We start from the raw sequence: 20125 nt of genomic DNA, 5'->3' as shown, positions 1-20125 counted from the left end.
GTTGGTCAGCAGAAGACCAAAATTTCAACAGGTGCAGATAAAGATTTTCCCCAGCTGGGCCAGGAGTGGAGGAACAAAAGCAAACTTCCTCTACCTGTTATCACAGGTAACAGGTTCTGAAGATAGACCTACAATACATACCTCAGTTTCCCCTCCCTTTTCCTTCCAGTTACTTGCCTGGAGGTCAAAAGTCATTACAAAGAAGACTCTTACATCTCAAAACACCAGATTATGGCTGATTCCCCACCCTCTGCCTGTTTCAATTGCCCTTTGAGGAATTTTGGGGGAAAAAAACACACAGGAGGAAGTCTTAAAGACATGCTGGAACAAAGAGCCCTGCAGCCAGAATCGTGTTTTCAAGCCTGAACTCTGCCTCCATCCTTTTCTCTTGTTCCTTCCCTCCCTGGTCAGGTCCCTGTAGGACTCCGGGTGAGAGGCCAGAGACTGCCTCCCTCTCTGGCCCTTGGCTCTTTGGGACCAAGACTGGGAGGCACTGACTGTTCTGCTAGAGCAGTCTTTGGGCAGAAGCAGGGGTGGAGCAAACAGCTGACAACGAGGCAAGGGGCAGTGAGGCTGGAGCAGAGGCCTCCTGCCTCTTGGCTCTAAACCTTCGCCTCCCATCTCAGCCCATTGTTGCGCTGTACCCTCCCCATTGTCAGCCTAGGCCAGATCCCCAGGTCCTGGAGCCCAGGGTTGGAGATGTGGGGCTCCTCCTCCCCTCCACCCGGGTCCTGGGAGTCAGGGTGAGGCTCGCTGGCACTCTGGGAAGGCTTTAATCTTTGCTCTTCATCCCTCTTTGGTCAGTCCTCACAGCCCAGCCCCAGGAGCCTGTTGGTTCGGAGCTAAGTCCCCCTCCTCTAGGGCTGCCTCAGGTGCTGGCTTTCCTCCTGCACTCCAGGCTGGGACACAAGGCCTGACTCCTGGAGGAATGTTAAGGTTGGGGTCCCCTGCACTGCCCCTAACTCTGTGTGCCTGATTCTCAGAAGCTGGGAGGAAGAAGTGTCTTCACCCTTGCCTCAGAGATCCAAGACCATGAGTGGGGAAAATATGGAATTCAGAGTCAGGAGATGGGTTTGAATCAGTAGGGCAGGTCAGGAGGCAACTAGGTATTTCATTTATTTATTTATTTATTTATTTATTTATTTATTTATTTATTTATTTATTTATTTATTTATTTATTTTTAATGGAGGTACTGGGGATTGAACCCAAGATCTTGTGCATGCTAGGCAGGCACTCTACCACTGAGCTGTACCCTCTTTTTGGGCCTCATTTTTCTCCTCTGTGAAACAGGGATCATAGTATTTTATCTCCTCTTGAGAGGCACCAGCGGAAGTGATGTAAAGGCACAGGCCCTGTGCAGAAAGAGTGCAGGCGAACATAGCTCGGTCACTTCGTTTAGGAAAGGGTTTTGCACACTAAATGCTTTATATGCATCATTGAATCCTCACAACAATCCTATAACATAGGGAAATAGAGGCATAGAGAGTTTCCATAATCTGCCCAAGGACCCACAGCCAGTAAAATGGCAGGGGTGGGACTATGGGATTAGAGCCAGCTCCAGTTTATCTTCCTTCCTCAGGGAGTCAACACACCCAGCTCCTGAGAGAGAAGGGGAGCAGAAGCTGTGCTGTGGGGCAGGGGTGGTGGAGTGGGGGATGCTTGGGACAGCAGTCCTCCTCCTGTCTTCATTATCACTGGCATCTTCTATCCCAACAATCAAACCTCCTTCACAGATTTCTTATTTGTTTATCCAACATTCATCAAGCACCTTCAGGCTCCAGGCAGTGTGCTGGGCGTTGAAGAGAAACAGCCGACCCCTGCACCAGCCCTCGGCTTCTGGACCATCCTGTGAAACCCAGACCAGCAGAGCACTGACAAGTGTGAGGGTGGTGGTACAGAGGTAAACGCAGGCAGCAGAACACAGACAGGTGCCCAGGAAAGGCCCCTGGAGGCAATAACATCTGAGTTGAATTCTGAAGGATAAGATGTAATTGGCCAGGTGAGGTGGAGGGGAGAAGTCTGTCTGTCTCCAGGCAGTGAGGCAGATCAGATCCATAAGTAGTTCAGCAGGGCCAAGAGGCGTCATGGCGTGAGAGTGGTTAAGGACACAGGTGCTGGGGCTTGAATCCTGGTCATACTAGCTAACGTCTCTGTGACTCAGTATTCCCCTTGATAAAATGGGGATTAATACAAGCAAGCCCTTAGACATGCCTGGCACATGGTAACTGCTCTCTCTGCACTGGCTGTTATGGCTGCAGCTTCGGCTTGTGTGAAATGGGAGACTGTGTGCGCATGTGTGTGGTTAAGGATGAGGCTGGAAGGGTAAAGGATGAGCCGAATTATGAAGGGCCTTCTAAACTAAACTAAGGACTGTGAACAGGGAGACAATAGGGAGCCACTGAAGGCTTTATTCCCTACTCACTCATCTTGACAGGCTCTGACACTTACCCCCGCCCCCCTCCCCTGCAGAGTGTTCTCACCTATGAAGCGCCATCTCTTTCCTCACTTCTTTCCCCCTGCTCACCATCACTCACTGCTCTTTGCTCAAAATTTGAAAAATCACCATGCATTGAATGGTCAACATAGGGTGGCAGAACCAGATGGCCTGGGATCCTGGTCTTAAAAACTATATCCGGTTTCATTCCTAACAAGCCTCACTGTGCTTTCAGGAGCCTGAGGAAGGGAAAGCAGGAGGAGGTTCTCCTAGCCGGAGGGTCCGCATCCAAGCCTATTCTGTAAGGGAGTCGATCAAGTTAGCCTCTGTCACTTCACTTTTCCCCATCTAAATGAGTTAATAGTCTTCATGAGGAGAGATGTTAATTTGACAGGCTGGCCTTCGTGCTCCTCTTTGGCCTAGCCCAAACTCTTTTGCAAAGTACCAGGATGGCCATTGCTAGCAGAATAGAATGTAAACTCTGGGCATCTCCTAAGATTCTTCATAATCCGTCCTAGTTTGCCTCTTAAGCCTTACCTCTCCTCCATTCCAGCCTTCCTGAAGTCACAGGACCCTTTTGTAGAAGTCAAATTTAACACCTGGATGTGATTCAGCATTGTTGGGATCTTTAGATCACTTTGCCTATCTCAAGAGTAAAATGAGATTCCCGAGTCTGGCACCGTTTCTCTAAGGGTGGGTTATAAGCTCTCCTCTTACTCCTTTGGTTTCTAGTCCTCTACAGAAACACAGGTTTCCCTAGCACTGGCTTGCTGCGTACTTAACAGAACACCATCAACATGACTACCTTTATTGGGGTATTACTCACATACCATAAAACTCACCCTTTCAGCGTGTTTGTTATTCAGTGGTTTTTATTATATTCAAATTACTGTATCACCACTAATTCCATTTCCAACACGCTGAAAAGGAAATGTGACCCATTAGCAGTCACTCTCCATAGCAACCACACATCTTTGTTGTCTCCATGGATTTGCCTACTCTGAACATTTCATATAAAGAGTCATACAGAGTGTGGCCTGTTGTGTCCATGCCCGGCTTTGCCATGTACCCTTCATGAATCCTTGTATCAGTCTTGAGGTAGAGATTTCCCAGCTTGTGTCCCTGGCTTCAGCTGTCCTTTAACTAGCGACGAAATTGACAATCTCCAAAACTGTTAAGGGACCTGCCCTCACCATGTTGGTCCCTGTGCAACAGGAATAAAAAGCGTGGGAGTGGTGAGCCAGCGTGGATGAAGCAAATTCTCTGGCACAACCAAATTCTCTGGTACTTAGTGTATAACAAAACCAACGTTCTGCAAACATTACTTAAAAGTATTTTTTTTTATTTAACTTTAATTTGAGGTAAAATACTTTTTTTCTTTCAACTTCCATAACAAAATACAGAGCTATCAGTTACCCCTGGAAAAAATATGTATATTATACATATATTTCTATAACATTACATCATATATATAATATATATGCAAAAATTTCAAGACTTTATAGAAAGCGGGACATCTAAAAGGCACTGCACAATGGAGTTAAGATTACTTACATTTTATGTACATATACACACTTTATTCTGCTTAAGCGGGTAACTAGAGAAAGTCACCTTTCACATGTGAATTCTCACAAATCCCTGCATCACAATTTTATAACTCAAAGATGCCTAAATATTTCAAAACAAATTAACTGATAACTTTTTTCCCCCAAAAGAAACAAAAAAATGGGACAGTTCTTGAAAGATTGGATCAGTTCTTTTTCTTTTAAACAAAATTAAAAAGTATGTTCCATTACTGTTTACAAAGCAACGAACACAAACATAATTATGGAATAAATAAAAACAAGGGACAAACAGCCGACTGACTACCCGCTTGGTGAGAAGTGATATACTTAATTTTTTTTTTCTTTTAATGCTTCTGAAAGTTTCTTGGCCCATGGAGGACTAGGGTGCAGTAATTCCCTGTGTTATTAGTGAGCTGGGTTTAATGCAGTGCAGCTTGAAAACGGATTTGAAGGGACTTAGTGAATTGTTTATATTTCACTCCTAGTCTTTCTTAAAAATAAACCACCAAACAAAAAAAAAAAAACTCAGCAAGACTGGATGCCCTTTAAGAGAGCTCTACTATTTTCTCCTTTATTGTCAAAAAAGCAAACAAGTTCACGAACAAGCTCTTGATTAATAAAATTTTAAGATCTGTATTTGCAAACTTCTAAACATTTGGCACAGCAAAAGCTGGAAAACATGGAGAGGGAAACTAGGTCTGGTGTTGTCCACCATTGTCCAACTGCTGTTGGACAGTGATGAGATGCTCACAGAAGAGAAAGGCCTGGCTTTGTGCCAGGCTGGTGACAGGTGCTGCCCAGAGTGGGCTGGGGGGAGAACTACCTCCCGCACATTTACCCCAGGAAATACCAATGACCTTCACATTCCCTGGTCCATTTCCTGGGCAGCCCCAAGATTGGCTCTGTATGGGCCTCTCCCCCCAACCCCAGCCCCAGTGTGCAGTGCAAATCAGTCAACAATTTACTGATGGAATGGCAATCAAAGGAAACAGTTAAACACCAAATGATTTCTTAAAGCCAAAAACATTTTTCATGGAGTTGAACATTTTCTGAGTGTGTCTTTTCAAGTGTAAAAGCAGTGACTTTGTTCACACAGAAGCAGCATCTAGGAATTAATTCTGGCACTTGGGTTCTAGGGGTTACAGGTATGCATCACAGATTTTTCTCCCTCTTATTTTAAAAGGCCTCATGTTTCTATTCCTGAGTTCATACTGACCCCTGCCGGCCCTCTCCTCCAGTGGACAGAAAGGGTGGGCAGCCAGCCTCCCTGGTTAGATTGGGCAATGCCAAGCAGAGATACCTCTTCCACATGCCCGGGTTTGCTTTCTGATTCGAGGTAAGTCGAGGTACAGAGAAAGAAACCGACAAAAACACAGCCAACCAAAGGCAGTCTGACCAAAGCCTGAGTTGTTAGGGACCACTCTCCCAATCCCCTTCCCAGGAAAAGACAAGTCACTCATGGAATTTAAATCAAACAAGGGGGAGGACAGTTGCCAAAAAATAGCAGGATGGACTCAAGTCATCTTAAGCCATCCAATAACTCACTCACCTACTCTAACCTTTCCTGAGCCCCTCTCTCATGCATGCACTCCAGTTTATAAAGGACTCCCACCCCCACCATTAAAAGACAACTCTCAAATGCTTATAGCATATGGAGTTCACTTAGGCTAAGATGGAGTCAGGGATTTCTCCAGTTCTTAGACAGCATCCTTGTGCCCACTCCTTGCCATTATCAGACATGGAGTTACCTCTCCCTGCTGCCCTGCAGGTCTGAGCCACAGCTCGGTACTTCTGTACACTGTGTACTTCCGTGTACACACACACAGTTGGCTGTGGCTTCTTTCTCTCTGTTCCCAGTCCAGGCCCCTTTAGAGTCATATAAGATCCTATTTCCCCATTCCTTTGAAGTTGATGGAAGAGAATTTCCCATGAAGAAACAATTCCTGGAGTCTCATGTAGGACGGTCAATTGATCACGAAGAACCAGAACAATCTAGGGGAAGGGACACGGCAAGAATGGCACCACCACAGCAGGACAGACACGCACTTTCACTCCTGCCAGGCCTCTTGGCATCTGTCTGGCTGTCTCCTGTCCATCTCTTCCTTCAGTCTCAATAAACATCCACTTGTACCCCCAGCTACCTTCTGCATTTCCAGGTATCATTTGCCCTTAACTCCCAACAATCCTGCCTTTTTTTTTTTTTTACTACCCACCCCAGTAACATCAAGAGGGGATGATTCAATACTAGCTTAAAATTTAACCATTTTCCGACATTCCTGGATTATCTGAAAAGTTGTCCGTGCCCTTTTACAGGTGTGGTTGACAGACCCGTATCACGCTGAAGTATGTTCATTGTTAAGGCTTGACTTAAGAAAACGGTAAGAGAACCAGACTCAACGGAAAGACATCTTCAACTCTGTCACGTCTCTCAGTGAACTCGCTCACAGTCACACTTTGGTTTGGCTCCCCAAACCCACGATGGAAAAGGAAAAGTGAAGATCATTTCTGTGTTTTGTCTTTAAAGGCATTGGGCTACTTCCTCCTGCCCTCTTCTTTCTTCCCTGAACAAGAGTTTACAACTCCTCATGGCTTCGTAATAGGTGAAAAGTCCGAGAAATTCACAGCAGGGCTTCCTGTCCCAACCACGCCGCTGCAGGCCGGCGCCTGCGCTCTCCCAGCCCCACTCTAGCTGGCAGTACATTTCATGTTTCCTGAAAACATTTTATAAAAAGGAAAAACAAAACAAAACAAAACAAAAACCAAACAACGACAAAGGAAAAAAAAGAGCAACATCTGAACATCCCCCTGCCCCAGTAAGACTGAGATTTATCTTATTCCTCCCCTGAAATAATTATAAAGGAACATTTCAGGCAAAATACTTAATAGTCTCTCACTGCTCAACCTACCCACCACGCCCCCTCCCCTTTTATGTGTATCTTGCAGAGCAAAATAAATTCATTAATGGCTTTCCATACATAAATACAATAGGAAAGAAAGACGTCTGGAACCTGAACTATCACGGGACCAAACAGCATCTTGGCCCTCTGGGAGTTTGTCAGAAAGTGTGAGCCTCAACAGGGAACAGAGGCGCTTTCTCCTGTCAGTTCAATACCCTTTCCGTGTCCTACTCACCAGGAAAAAAAAGTGTTCACATCCCACCTAATTTACAACAGAAGACATCCCATCCTATCCCCAAAACATAAAAATACAAGTCTATGCCCCTAGAATGATCAAACCAGTCTAATTCCCTCCCCACCCCCCACCCTGAAATCTTGCTACATAAATACACGTGTGTGTTTGATTATAGTATAAACAGCTCCCGATTCACTTCCAGTTCTAAGCGTCGGCAGCGGCCGCTGCCAAGCCCCGGGGTCCTGACCCACTCCAGAGGAACTTGCCATTCTTACTCAGCTCCCGGGCTTCTGGGTCATCATTCCAGCGCCGCTTCAACCGGAGCTTGGGGGGCATCAGGGCATCTTCTTTTTTCTCAGGTGCACTGGGCTCCTTGCCAGGCCTGTCCTCACTGTCTTCAGTCACGTCTAGGGGTTCTTCACCTGGGGTGCTAACAGGTACAGAGGGCCAGACAGGTGGCACTGCCGGGCGGGCAAAGACGGTGCCTTTTTCCTCTTCTGTGGTCCTGCCTGGCACAGCACCCTCCTCCTGAGAGCGCCCCTCCTCCTCGCGTGCTGCCTGCCTGAGACGCTCAGGATCCTTTTCAGAGGCTGGCTCCACCTTAATCCTCGGGGGCACAGGAGCCAAAGTGGGAGCAGTGACCGGTGCTGCTTCCTCGCTGCTCTCTACCCTCTCCCGGTTCTTCCGCCCAACGGGCGGGGGCTGCAGCTTGATGGAAAACTGGGTGGACTCCTCAGGATGCATTTGGCACTGCAGTGGCGGACCCATGAGCCCTGGGTAGCGAGGAAATGTCCGCGGACTCAGATGGTAGTTGAACACAGAACAGGCTTGAGAATGAAGGTAGTGTTTCATTTCCTCAGGGTTGAAGGAGAAGCAGCTGCTGCTGGTGAAGGGGCTCAGGCCTGGCGATGGGCTGTAGGAGAAGATGGTGGGAGTCAGGGAGAGGGCTGGTGAAATGGGGACATTAAGGACGCCTCCACGGCCAGGGAGTGGAGAGACGGTGAAGGGACTATGGGGGTCAGGGTACATCCCTGGCCTAGTGAACAGAGGAAGCATGATGTCAGGCTTGCGTTTCTGATGGCCAATCCCTCCACCGACGGCATTCCGGGAGGACATGAGATCCACGCCCCGGCGCCAGTCAGCGGCTGAGCCATCCTCCAGCTCGGAAAGCTCCACCTTTCTATCAGTGCCATTGCTTGACTCCTGGCCAGAGGCAGCCAGCGAGCTGGCAGAGAACCGCCCTGGCTGCACATCACTCGTTGGAGAATGGGTGTCCAGAGGTGGGAAATGGAACCGGGAAGAAGCTGTTGGCACTGGTGGCGCACTCTGGGGAACCACACCTGTGACGGTGGAAGAGACAAAAGGCCACTTTAGAGGTCTGGTCATTCATTACCAGCAGTCTTACTTATGCTACGTAAGTACAAGATGTGGACGAGCAACAGGAAACAAACATTCCAGCTGGGCTGGATCCCTCAGCTGCCCGTCTCCTCAACTTCCTCTGCTCAATTTAGTTGCCACCTTTCTCCAGCCTCTTACTCCCTTTGTCTTCACAGTACTCATTACTGTGTAAAATATCATTTTCTTGTTTATCTGTACTCTAAAACATAAATCCTGCTAAGGCGGGGACTTCCTATCATTTGTAAGTAGATTTCGAGTAGTTCAGGGCTTAATAATTAGCAGGTGCTCAATAACTATTAGTTGAATGAATAAATGGTAGAAGAGCCTTCTCCTCTGCAACTCTAACTACTGTGTATACATCACCTGCTTTAATTCTCAGCTTCGCAGTCTTTTCTTATTTTCACAACTTTGGTCTGATCTATAAAGTATGCAAAGAAACAAACCAACCAACAAACAAAACTGGAAATGATGTGTATGTAAACAGTGCATTAAGACCCCAAATCCTGTGCCTACATGTGGACATGAATAAGATCATACTTTAATAAAAACAAGGTTACAAAATACTAAGTTTGCTCCTTAAAAAAGTATGAATAACACTGCTTTGAATGAAGACCATCTTCGTAGAGCCACTATGAAATCTTTAGTGCTGGAGATTTTGGGTTTAAATCTTAGTTCTAGCACCTTCTACCCTGCAGCTTGGTGCAAGCAACCAATTGGTTTTTGAACTCCTTTGGCAAATGGAAATAAGGCCCTTGTCTAGGTCAAACTTTGGCCCTGCCACTTAACAGCTGTGTTACTCTGGATAATTCACTTACCTTTCTGTGCCTCAGTTTCCTTACCTGAAACATGGATAACAGCAGGACTAATCCTTATGTTATGAAAACTACAACAGTTAATATTTGTCAAGTCCTTAGACTAGTACCAGTATAGAGCAAATTGTATGTAAGTATTTGCACAAGTAATTTTTAATTAGATAATACTCATGGCTTAAAAATCAAAACTTTAAAAGGCAGATACCATTTAAATATGAACCATATGTTAGATAACAGCATTAGAGCAATGTTAAACTTCCTGGGTAATATTATTGCAATTAAAGACGGATAATGTCCGTGTACCTGGGAGGTACATACTGAAGTACACAGGGGTGAAGTGTCATGATATCTGCAACTTAATCTCAAAAGATTTAAGAGTATATATAAATAGAGATAAAGCAAATGTTACTGATTAGTCAATCTAGACAAAGGATATATGATTCACTGTTATTTTTTCCCCAATTTTTCTGCAGTTTTCTAAAATAAAGACAAATATTAAAAAAAAGAGTGACGGGGAGGCAAGAAGTGAGAGGTCTCAAGTCCGTCCCTGAACTGGTTTGCCCTGCCCCCACACCCTGACAGGTAAGCATCTTCATCACTAGTGTCTTCCGTATCTTTCCAATGTTACTTAATGTAAGTACAGTATTAAAAAATATGTTAAAAAATGTATCTCATAGGATGCCCTTTAATGATAAAAATGAGACACTGGATGTAGAAGTACTTTCAAAACAATCCAAATGTTAAGTACTCTACCCTAAACTGTTAACAGTGAACAGGACTGTGGGGAAAAGAGAACAGAGAACATGCACTTTAGTTTTTACTTTGTAAACTTCTGGATTATTTGGATACATTACAATCAGCACATATTGCTTCTATTTTTAAAAACACACAGTTTAAAATAGCCCAACTGTATCAACCCACTATCTAGACATGATCTCTCTGGCCTCCAGGATCTAAATCCACACAGCTCTTCTTCTTAGGAACACTTATCACGTTGCACATTGTATTCTGAATTGTATTAAATCTTGTGTATCTTATCTCTCCTGCTAAATTTTAAGTTCCTTGGAGGAAAGACCCCCTCCATAATCTTTTTTTTTTCCCTGTCTTTAGGGCTTAACACATTATCTGTTGAACAAATGAATGAATCCCAATCCAGGGGAAAAATGTATGATCTATCAAAAAAAAAGAGCAAGATTTCAACAGCTCAATCTCTCAGGAATTGTTTCCTAAGAAAGTGTTCAACAAATAACCATTCAAAGCTCAGTGATCAATTTTTGACTTTGCAGCCATCCTTAATTTTATCATTTGTAAAACATGGATATTGAGACGTATACTTTACTGGGCTGGGAGAGCTGCAAGAGATAATTCACAAAAACTCTAGACAAAAGTACCTCCATTAAGCAGATGTTCAATAAATGTTATAGTCCTTTGTCATCACAGAAGTTAACCTGAAACGACATCTGGTCTATCTGGGTAAAAGTTCTCTATGAACAAATGACTCTAGTTCTTTGGGGTTATCTGTGTCCAGGACGTAAAAACCAAGCAGTGTGCCTAAAAGAAATGTTTTGCTTTCTCCATGATTTTTTGATTAGGATCCATGCTGAGCAACAACGTTGATCCTGTTAAGGATCAAGGTTGGTTCAACTGCCTTTAGGCAGAAAGATGGTGCTAGACTACCACTGTGGGTTTTCCAGGCCAGAGTCTTCAGACAGTAAGGGTCCAGATTTCCTTGCCCTGGAAAAGCACACTACTCCCAAGGGCTGAGGATGCCCCATTCCAGGTTGTCCAAGTGGCTGGACTTGTGGGTTTTTGACCGAAAAATATGGATCCAAGACAGAAGAACAAGACCAACATACTGAGGTATACCCAGCTGGAGTCCAAATTCCTCTAGGTACGTACATAGGGAGGGGACAAGAGTGAAAAATAGAGGAAACAAGATTCCAGAGGCTAGAACAGGTTTGATTTCCTAATGCCTCTCCCTCAGGCACAAGGAAAGAAAACAGGTTGTAATTAGAGAGATGCATTCCAATACCACTTTTTTTTTTTTAAATGCATGCCCCAGGGACAGGAGGGAGTGGTTACAGGAGAGATGGAACTGTAATGATAGCAGCATCAAGCTAAAACTGCCCTAACTTGTTGTGTGTAGTAATTACATATCTGCAGTGGATCTCAGCACTATATTCTCTCAGCCACACCCCTGCTCTAATTCTTCAGTTTCTTCTAACTTTTCTCTGAGAACTTGTAATACTGTAGGATCACAATCAGATTTCTTTGCCTTAACATACAATGCCACAAAGACAGAGCAGTCATGGACTGGGCAGAAACTAGTTAAATACAATCTGTTTTCTTGGGCAGGAGTCTGATTTGCATCTTAACACAAACAAATGCTCTTATCAGAGACAGCCTTCTGCAATCCCAGAGAGACAGACCTAAAACCTCTGCGAGGAGCTGTGATGGAAAGCTGTCCTGTGGAGAGCCTAGAGGGGAAGCCTTGCTGCACTGGAGAGGAGAGAAGGTCAAGTGATCCCAGGGTCCTGTTCTCTGAGTAGCTGTTGGTGCAGATCAAAGGCACTGCTTTCCACTGCAAACATATGAACCGCCCCTTTTCTGTGATCAAGGATGCTGTGGTTTTGATGATATTCACTTGATAAGGGTGAGCTTGGCTGTTTCATAGAAAATCGGAAGTGTTTGTAGAAACTGGTTCTTGTCTATGAAAGAGCCACTGGGAAGGGTGTTAAAACTCTTTGAGTCCTGAACTTAAGGATCAACATAAACCTATGGAACACCATTCCCAAAGACAACAGTATAATAATATCCAGGAGATGACAAATAACATGCAGAAAAGGGAACCAAATAAACAAACCAAATCTATCTTGATGCTGCAGAGTCTATCACTTCCTGTACGAGATGAATGAGGAAACCTGAGCAAGAATGCAGAGGGAATCCAGGGGGGTCACATACTTTGGTGATTCTCAATACCCCTTAAACACGACAGGTCTTAGACTTGGGTTTTTAAAATTCTTTTTCAACCCCAAATTCATTCCCCACCATGAGTGTTTGCATCTTACCACTGGACCGAATGTTGATGAAGGGGTAGTTGGGCATCACCAGCTTGCTGAAGTTAAATTTGTAAGTGAACCTTTTCCCTTTTGTTTTGTGAAGGATCCTCTTGTTGTAATAATATCTGTAAAAACAGGAATGCAGGTCAATTTATCTTCTAGCTACTGACAATTTTTGTAAACACCATGATCAGTAATTTTTGCCCTCAGTATTACATGCAACCCTCACTGTCATTCTTTTGCAGCCTTGCTCTCAGGTTAGAGCTGGGAGCCCTTAGAGCTTACTTCCCATTCAATTTTCAACTAAATTCTAGTCCTTCTATAGACCTTTACAAAGACAATCTTGCTTTAAGATCCTGAACACCTATCCTAGCCCCAGCCACCTTTCTTCTCCCTCTCTCTGTGGTTTCAATTCTTTAGTCCATTTCCTTCCTGTTCCGCTGTATGTCACTGCTGAGTTTCTGTTTCTGCCTTGCCCTAGAAGGGGCAGACAAACCTCTTGGGAGACCTGATGTGGTTAGTCTGGAGGCCTACGCTCAAGGCATAGACAAAGGAATGAAGAACTGTTCCATGGAGGCAGGTCAAACAATGGTATACCTTGATCTGGAAAACAGCTTGTCAGCTTGGCCTACATCACTTTCAAAAGGATGTGAGAGGCTCCAGCAACACTGCTGTACAGATTTTACATTCAGGGTCATTAAGGATGAAGAAAGGCAGGGGAACTTCAATGTACCTAGAACCCTGAGCCTTGACTCTACTCAGTGGCACAGGTTATACACTGCCTCCAGGCCCGGAAGGACTGAAGGCTTATGAAATATAACGATGGACCAGGAGAAAAGAGAACCCGAGAAGAGTTACAGTGGTCAATCTGCAGACGCGCCAGACCCACCCGCGGACGGCCAGCTGGCGGAGCTCGCTGGCGCGCTCCCTCAGCAGCTGGGGCAGTGCCGGCCAGCGCGAGCTCCTGCTGTGGGCCCGCCTCACTCTTTCTCTAGCTTCTTCCAGGAGAGGCTAAAGAAGAGAAACTCCAATAGACTTCCAACAAGGAAGCCTAAACTAATCTTCTGGATTATAAATGAGCTCCAATCCATGTTTCACCATACATTCTCACCCACTAGGGAGCAGGATCAGCTGTCTGTCAGGACCCAGTGCTGGCCACGCTGGAGTTCCCTCCTACACAGAACCAAAGATACGCCTTTTCTCCTCCTGTGTCCATGCTACTCGGATTCAACAGCTCTTTTACTCCCACTTTAAAGCTACACATTATTCACTAGTACAGTCTCTTACCATCCAATACCTTTTTATCTGACATTCACCAAACTACTTAGTCTCCTTCCAATCTGTTAACACAAAGGATTTGAGGATTCTTTCCCTCACCTGAGGGCCCGGCTCAGCTTGTCGTAATTCATCTGTGGTTTGCACTTCCTGCGGCCCCAGAGGCGGGCCACCTCATCTGGATCCTTGATGACAAATTCCCCGTACTCTCCCTGCTGCCAGGCGATGACATGGCGGAACTCCTCCTTCTGCAGCAGCTCCAGGATGAAGTGCCACAGCTGGATCTGCCGGGAGCCCGGGGACGACTCTGTTTTATAGGCCCAGTCAGGAAACTGATACCCTTTAATATGAAAAGGGTAAGATCAAGGTAGTCAGGAGCTAGGTACATAAATACCAGTATCCCCAACTTCACATTCCAGTGCTCAAAATCTCTAGAGCACTGTGCAAACATGCCACAAACACCCTTTTGGTCAGCAGGGGCTAACCACAACAAGGGAGAGGAAAGCAGAGAGAAGTTACCTTTCCTTGTAGCAATCATTAAATCTGATAAGAGCTGGGTAGCAGCACCCAGGTGTCCTAATTGCTCACCCTTTCAGACTGTACTAAATCTCACACCCACTTTCTATGAGGACATGACATTTCCTAAGGGAACAAACAGGCAAGATAATGTTTTAAGAAAATACAACCTTACTGTAACAGGGAAGAACAAATCTAACTCCATATTGGATCTGTTTCTTTTACTTAAACCTTTGTATTCTATTGCTTTTGATACAAGTTAATCACTAAGGGATATTGCCTATAAGCTTAAACTAGATATAATGACCCATTGCTGGGAATCCCATCTCTCAGGTAATGAGTGTTAAGCTAAAATACCTTTGTTTAGCTCATAGGAAACATCCTGACCAGGCCTACCTAGGAATGACTGCAGGAAGGAAGAAATGAACACATCCCTTTAGGAGGCTGAGAGGAACCAGGAAATGTTTGACTATACTCCCTTCCCTTTTAGTATAAAAGAAGCCTGAATTCTAACTCAGGGAAGATGGTTCTTTGGGACACCAGTCCGTCATCTTCTTGGTCTGCTGGCTTTCCGAATAAAGCCACTATTCCTTGCCCCAACAAATCGTCCCTCATTTTACTGGTCTGTTGTTGGACTCAGTAACATTACCCCCAAGGTTGGAATTGTGTCTCTAACAGGAAAGAGACACTAAAGTTGGGATAAGGATGTGGTGACCAGACAGGTTAATATACATTCGACAGAAAACAAACCTACAACTGTCCTAGCAGTATCCACCCAGTCAAGAGGCTGTCAGTCACAGTGTGCCATTTGTGAACAGAGCCCAAGTGGAAAGAAAGGAACCAATGAGGAACATTCCAGGTACATTAGAGATGATTAACTTCTGCTCACCTCCACCTCCTTCTGGCTTTTCCACGATGCTACAGCCTGCTTTCATTTTCACCCTCCTGCTGAGAGATACAAGCCACATCAATTACTTTAAGGTGCTATTTATTCATTATCCTCCCAAGGTTTTCTGGCACAGCCTTTTCCCAAACTTCCTTTTCTCTGTCTTTCCCTCCTTATGTAACCCTCTTTTCTTTCAAACATGTCACCTCCAACCTGCTCATCCCCAAGTCATCAAATGATGGTCCTCAGGTCATCAGCTTCAAAGGCCATAATTATCTCTCACCTGACTTTAAACCACAAATTGTAAACACTGTCTTTAATACTTGCTTTCTTCCTCCTGACCAGCCCTTCAAGTGTAAAAGAGAAGGGTAAGGTAAAATGGGTCCAAAAAGGCAGCCAAAACACGTCAAACAGTTTGTCTTGTATTACTAGACAGGCCCAGATGCCAAGATACACAAGCCTGAGTTCATCCAGATGTACCAGTTTAAAGAAGAGAGAGAGAAAAAAAAAAACCCAAACCCATCTGATTGCCACTCAAGAACAAACATCTGATTTTGATTTACTTTCCTGAATTATAAGAGATGGGAAAAGGAAAACTCCTGCCACTCAGAAACTGCCCCTTCCTCCCTGAAAAACACCCTGGGATACAGGAAGTAAACACACTATATGTACAGTTACCCTATACGAGAAACACAGACACCCCACTTTTTTTTTTTTTTTAAACATTTTCTCTGTTCAATAGGAAGGGGAAAAAGTGGGCATTTCTGAGAACTTTCTGTTCAACAAGTGGAGGGAGTCTTGCTATGATCTGAATTCATTCCATACAGTTTACAGTTCCTCAATAAATTTCCTGTTCCTAGCAGCAAGCAGCCTTGTATCAGCGAACCCTTTAGCAAAAAAGAGGGAAGGGTAAAATTGCCAAAGAGAGATGCAGGCAGGAGAAGGCAGATCTACCCTCACCCAGGCAAGTCCCCAGGGTGAATGACAGGCCCTAAGTGCCAACATCAGGAGGAGTCTGGTGGGAATGTAGGTGCCTTAGTGACCCCAGGGTGGGGTGGGTACAAATTCCTAATCTTGAAATTTCATCTAACCTAGGATTCCTCTAGATCCTTTGAATTTTTTTTCTCACTATACACATCAAGATGACCAGCAAGTTTTGGTCTATGAAGCTACCAGGGAATGAGGATGAGATAACACCCCAAAGGAAAGAGAAAACAAATATAAACACAGACACAGTTACATGCATAAGATACACAATAACAAGGCCCCAGAGCTGAAGCAGGAGTTTCCTCTCCCGGCTGCTTCCATCTACTTGACAATGAGGGAGGAAAAACAGTAATTTCCCCACGGCTCCAGGAAGCTGCCCAGAACGCTAGCTCTCAGATTGCTCTGTCGGATCGCTACGTCTTTATCCTGCCACGGGAATGCCCTTCAACCTCCACGACTCGGGAGTCCAAACACCGCTGCAACAATGACTTGCCCAGGAAACTCTGACACCTCAACTCCTCGATTTCACCCATAAAGGCCTCCCTCCCGGCAGCCTGGAGGCGCCTCTCCATGCCTTTCACAAATTCACTCCGTCCAAGCAGGGCCACTCATCTTAACTCTGCAAAACCCAGCAGGCCCCTGGCTCTCCCTCGGACCGCGACCACTCCCCAAAAAGTGAGGCTTGCAGTCTAGAGCCGTGAATCCCGCTGCAGCTCCCGGCCCCGGCTCCCGCAGCCTCCGGAGCCTCCTTCCATCTGCCTCCAGGCCGGGCCTCCCCCGCCCCGTGGCCTTGAGGCTCCAAGGTGCCTCCGCACGAACGCTGCTTGGGTCCCGGTCGCCCCTCTGCCACCGGGCCCCCTCACTCCCCCGCCCCCCGCGCTGGGTGAGGCCCGGCCGGGTTGGTACGTGGCTCGCCGGGCGGCCCAGACTGCACGGACGCTGTCCCCGCCGCGGCCAGGGGGTCAGCCCGGAGGGCCCGGGCGCCGAGGCCGGGACTCACCTCTCCCCGGCACGGTCCGCGTTCGGTCCGGTCTCCTCCGCGGCGTCTCCGGCTCCTCCTCATCCACCCCAGCAGGAAGTGACCTCCTTGGCTGCTTTCGTCACTTCCATCCTCAGCGGAGAGGGCGGGGGAGGAGGCGGCGCCCTGCCGCCGGTCTCCCAGCGGCGCCGCGCCGCACCCAGCCGCGTCTCCCTTTCCTTTCTCCTTTCCGCAGACGCCGACTTCCGCCCGCACTCCGCCCCCGCCGCGCGCTCCTGCCGCCGCGCAGCCCGGGCGCCGCCGTGCGTCATGCTGCGGGGGCACGTTACGCACGCTCGCGGCGGGCGGCGCGGCGGGGGGCCGGGGGTCGGCAGGGACCTCGAGGGTGACGCGGCGCGAGGGGGCGCCGGGCCGGTGCGCGCAGACGCTGCCCCGGGGACCCCCACCTGTCGCGGGAGGGGGCCTCGCACCTCGCACACCCCCCTGGAAGGGACCCGGCGCCGGCGTGAAGCCTCCCCCGGCCCGCTGACAGCGGGCCCCCCTCGTATCTCCTTAAAAGGGCCCTGCGACCGCCCGGAGAGGAGAGCCCGCACAATGGGAAGAGACACCCGCTGACCTCTGACGGAGTTCCCTACCCTCCAAGAAAGGGCCTTTTCAGATACTTACGAAGGAAGCCGCGAGGCTTTTTCTGAGGCGCCGTGCTTTGGCATTTACCCCCAGTAAGGGAAGTGTGACGTTTCCGTGCTGATCTCCATTCCTCTGCGTTTAGTCTTCATTCGTCAGATCTGAGCAGCTTGCCAGTCTTCACTCTAAGTCGTTCAAATACATCTCCCTTTCCTTTTTCTTCTATCTTTTGTTCCTGCTCAAGCAATTACAAACATCTTGTCCAGAGCATTTTTTGTTCTTCCTTTAAGGTTCGCTAATGGCAAAGAATCTGAAGCGGTGAACTATCTCCATCCCCAGCCCCGTATGTCTGAGCAGTGTCCAGCCCTGGTTTCACTCCAGAGGGAGAAAAAAAAGGAGTGAGGATCAGTAAAGCTTAAGTAAATTAGAATAAACAATGGGAGTGAAGTGAAGAAGAGAAATGGAATTGAAGGGGAATTGGACGACAGTTTGCAATAAAGGAGTAAAACTTCGTTTTGTACCGTTGTTGTAATAACACCTTTACATCCTGAATGCCACAAAGAACGTGAAACATCACCATTAGTTGTTAGAAAGCTGGCTTCCAGTTTTGGATTTGCTACTAGCCGTTCTCTAGCTGTTGGTAAATTAACCAGTAAGTTAGTTCCCTCTGGGCCTAAAGTTGACTCTCCTGTTGAAAAAAGAAGGAATCATAGCGTTGGTGATGTAAGGTCTTTTCCAGTGTGAAAATCTTACTGTGAATTAAATGAGCAAAACTTTAGTGCCATGGGGAGGACTACCAATATTTGCAACTATACCATGAGCTCCTTGAGTGTAGCAACTGTCTATATATCCTTTGTATCTTCTGCATAGTACCTAGAACAATGCCTTATATGTAAGTGTCAGGTGTTTGGTTGAACATTCTTTTTAAAATACTGGGTTTTAGCTAAATTGATGTAAATTGTAGTCAGGTCCTAGTGCCTTCATTTACTAGCTGTGTGACCTCGGTTAAGTTACTTAACCTTCTATATGTACATAATATCTATGGTATCTACTCATGTGGTTGTATTACATTTGTTAATACATGTATGGTGATTAGAACAGAATGGCACATTATAAATATGGCAGAGGAACAAATGTTGGCAAAAATAATTGTAAGAATCATCATAAAAATCCTCAAATTCTCATACCACCCATGCAAATCTTAGTAATTGTTTCAACTCAGAAACCAGGGTGATCAGGAATGAGCAGCTTCTTCCAAAAGTCTGGAATTGCTAACCTGTGGCTCATGTCTCCAATTGTCATGGTTAAAGCCAGCACTTCACTTCCAGGGACCCTGGGTTGTACAAGAAGCCAGAACCAGTGTAGAGGAACTCTTTGCCTGTTCTTATTCAGTCCAGTCTCCTCATGGTCCTCTGCTGCTGCTTCTCTGACTAATTAGGGTCACAAGGGATGACTTGAATAAACAAAATTAGCAGAGAGAAGCAAATATCTCTACCTGGCTGGAGTCTGCACTGATATATTGAGAAATGTTTATATGCCAGCAGAGCTCAGCAGAGTTTTTATATTGAATCTAATCACTAGCTTGAAACTCGGCAGGTGAACGTGGGTTTGATAAAGCAAACTGGAAATTCCCTAACAATTTGTGGGTCTGGATAAATGAGTTTTGCCCTGGGAACCTCTCCTGTGACTCTGGGGAGATTGAGATGGCTACAGATTTCTTGCCTAGCGTATCCAAGGTCCCTACCCACTATATCCTTCACCATGGCACTGCTGCCCTCTTAAGACATCTGCTGCTGACCAGCTTCACAACTTAGAAATTCTTCTTGTTCCTGCATGTGGAGAGCATGAGCGCTCTGAAAGCATAGGGGTGGAAACACTTAGACACAGTCTAAGAGTCAAGACAGGTAATCTCTCTTGAATTTCCACTTGCTCAAAGCCCTCTTTTTCCGCTGACTGCATTCTGCCCTTCTTCCCACCCATCTTTATAATTGTTCCATATGCCTGGGATAAGTTTCTGTTTTAAATCTCATACTCTCAAGTCTGCTTTTGTTGCAACACAGCTACTCCATTGCTTATTAACTTAAAAAGAGAGAGAGAGAGAGAGAAACTCCTAAAATTAATTTTTCTGCTTAAAAAAAAAAAAGGTACCTGGATTAGTGTGTGTGTGTGTTTCTTCCTTCCCTGGCTCGCCCTTCTTTATTGCTCCCATTTTCATTTATTCCCTTATATTCTCCACATCCTGAACGTAGCTAGCCGCGTGTGTGATATAAATGCTTTCCCCTCTCTCCTTGTCGTAGATTACTGTCGTAGATCTACTGTGGTAGATAGCATCTGGAGATCACATCCATATTTGTTCTTCTTAGTGTGTTTGTCTTAGATTGCAGGCCCTCAGAGGTTAGAGCTGCAGTCAGTGGATCCCCACAGCGCCTAGAGCAGCTCTGTATCATCGTTTGAAAT

At 46.1% G+C, this 20125-nt stretch overlaps 1 protein-coding gene and 1 long non-coding RNA gene across 3 annotated transcripts; one reads left to right on the top strand and one right to left on the bottom strand.

Moving 5' to 3' along the window:
- Window positions 1-4356: 4356 nt before the first annotated feature.
- ETV3 (ETS variant transcription factor 3) lies at window positions 4357-17300 on the bottom strand. 2 transcript variants are annotated; one of them, XM_032463978.1, is made up of 5 exons: window positions 17066-17300; window positions 15082-15140; window positions 13779-14016; window positions 12411-12526; window positions 4357-8472 (listed from the first exon to the last, which is right to left on the bottom strand). In XM_032463978.1, the coding sequence occupies exons 2-5, from the start codon at window positions 15125-15127 to the stop codon at window positions 7337-7339; spliced, it is 1536 nt and encodes a 511-aa protein (XP_032319869.1). In that variant the 5' UTR covers window positions 15128-15140; window positions 17066-17300; the 3' UTR covers window positions 4357-7336. The 2 variants fall into 2 exon arrangements, with proteins under 2 accessions (XP_032319869.1, XP_032319870.1); XM_032463979.1 differs by having other exon boundaries at window positions 15082-15137.
- On the top strand, window positions 17289-18180 carry LOC116658701. The gene is made up of 2 exons (XR_004313968.1): window positions 17289-17458; window positions 17604-18180. It is a non-coding gene; the product is annotated as an uncharacterized LOC116658701 (long non-coding RNA).
- Window positions 18181-20125: the final 1945 nt, after the last annotated feature.

This window comes from Camelus ferus, chromosome 21 (assembly GCF_009834535.1).
Source record: "Camelus ferus isolate YT-003-E chromosome 21, BCGSAC_Cfer_1.0, whole genome shotgun sequence".
Lineage (NCBI taxonomy): Eukaryota > Metazoa > Chordata > Mammalia > Artiodactyla > Camelidae > Camelus > Camelus ferus.
The sequence above is the reverse complement of the archived record's forward strand: the minus strand, read 5'-3'. Positions and strand labels throughout refer to the sequence as shown.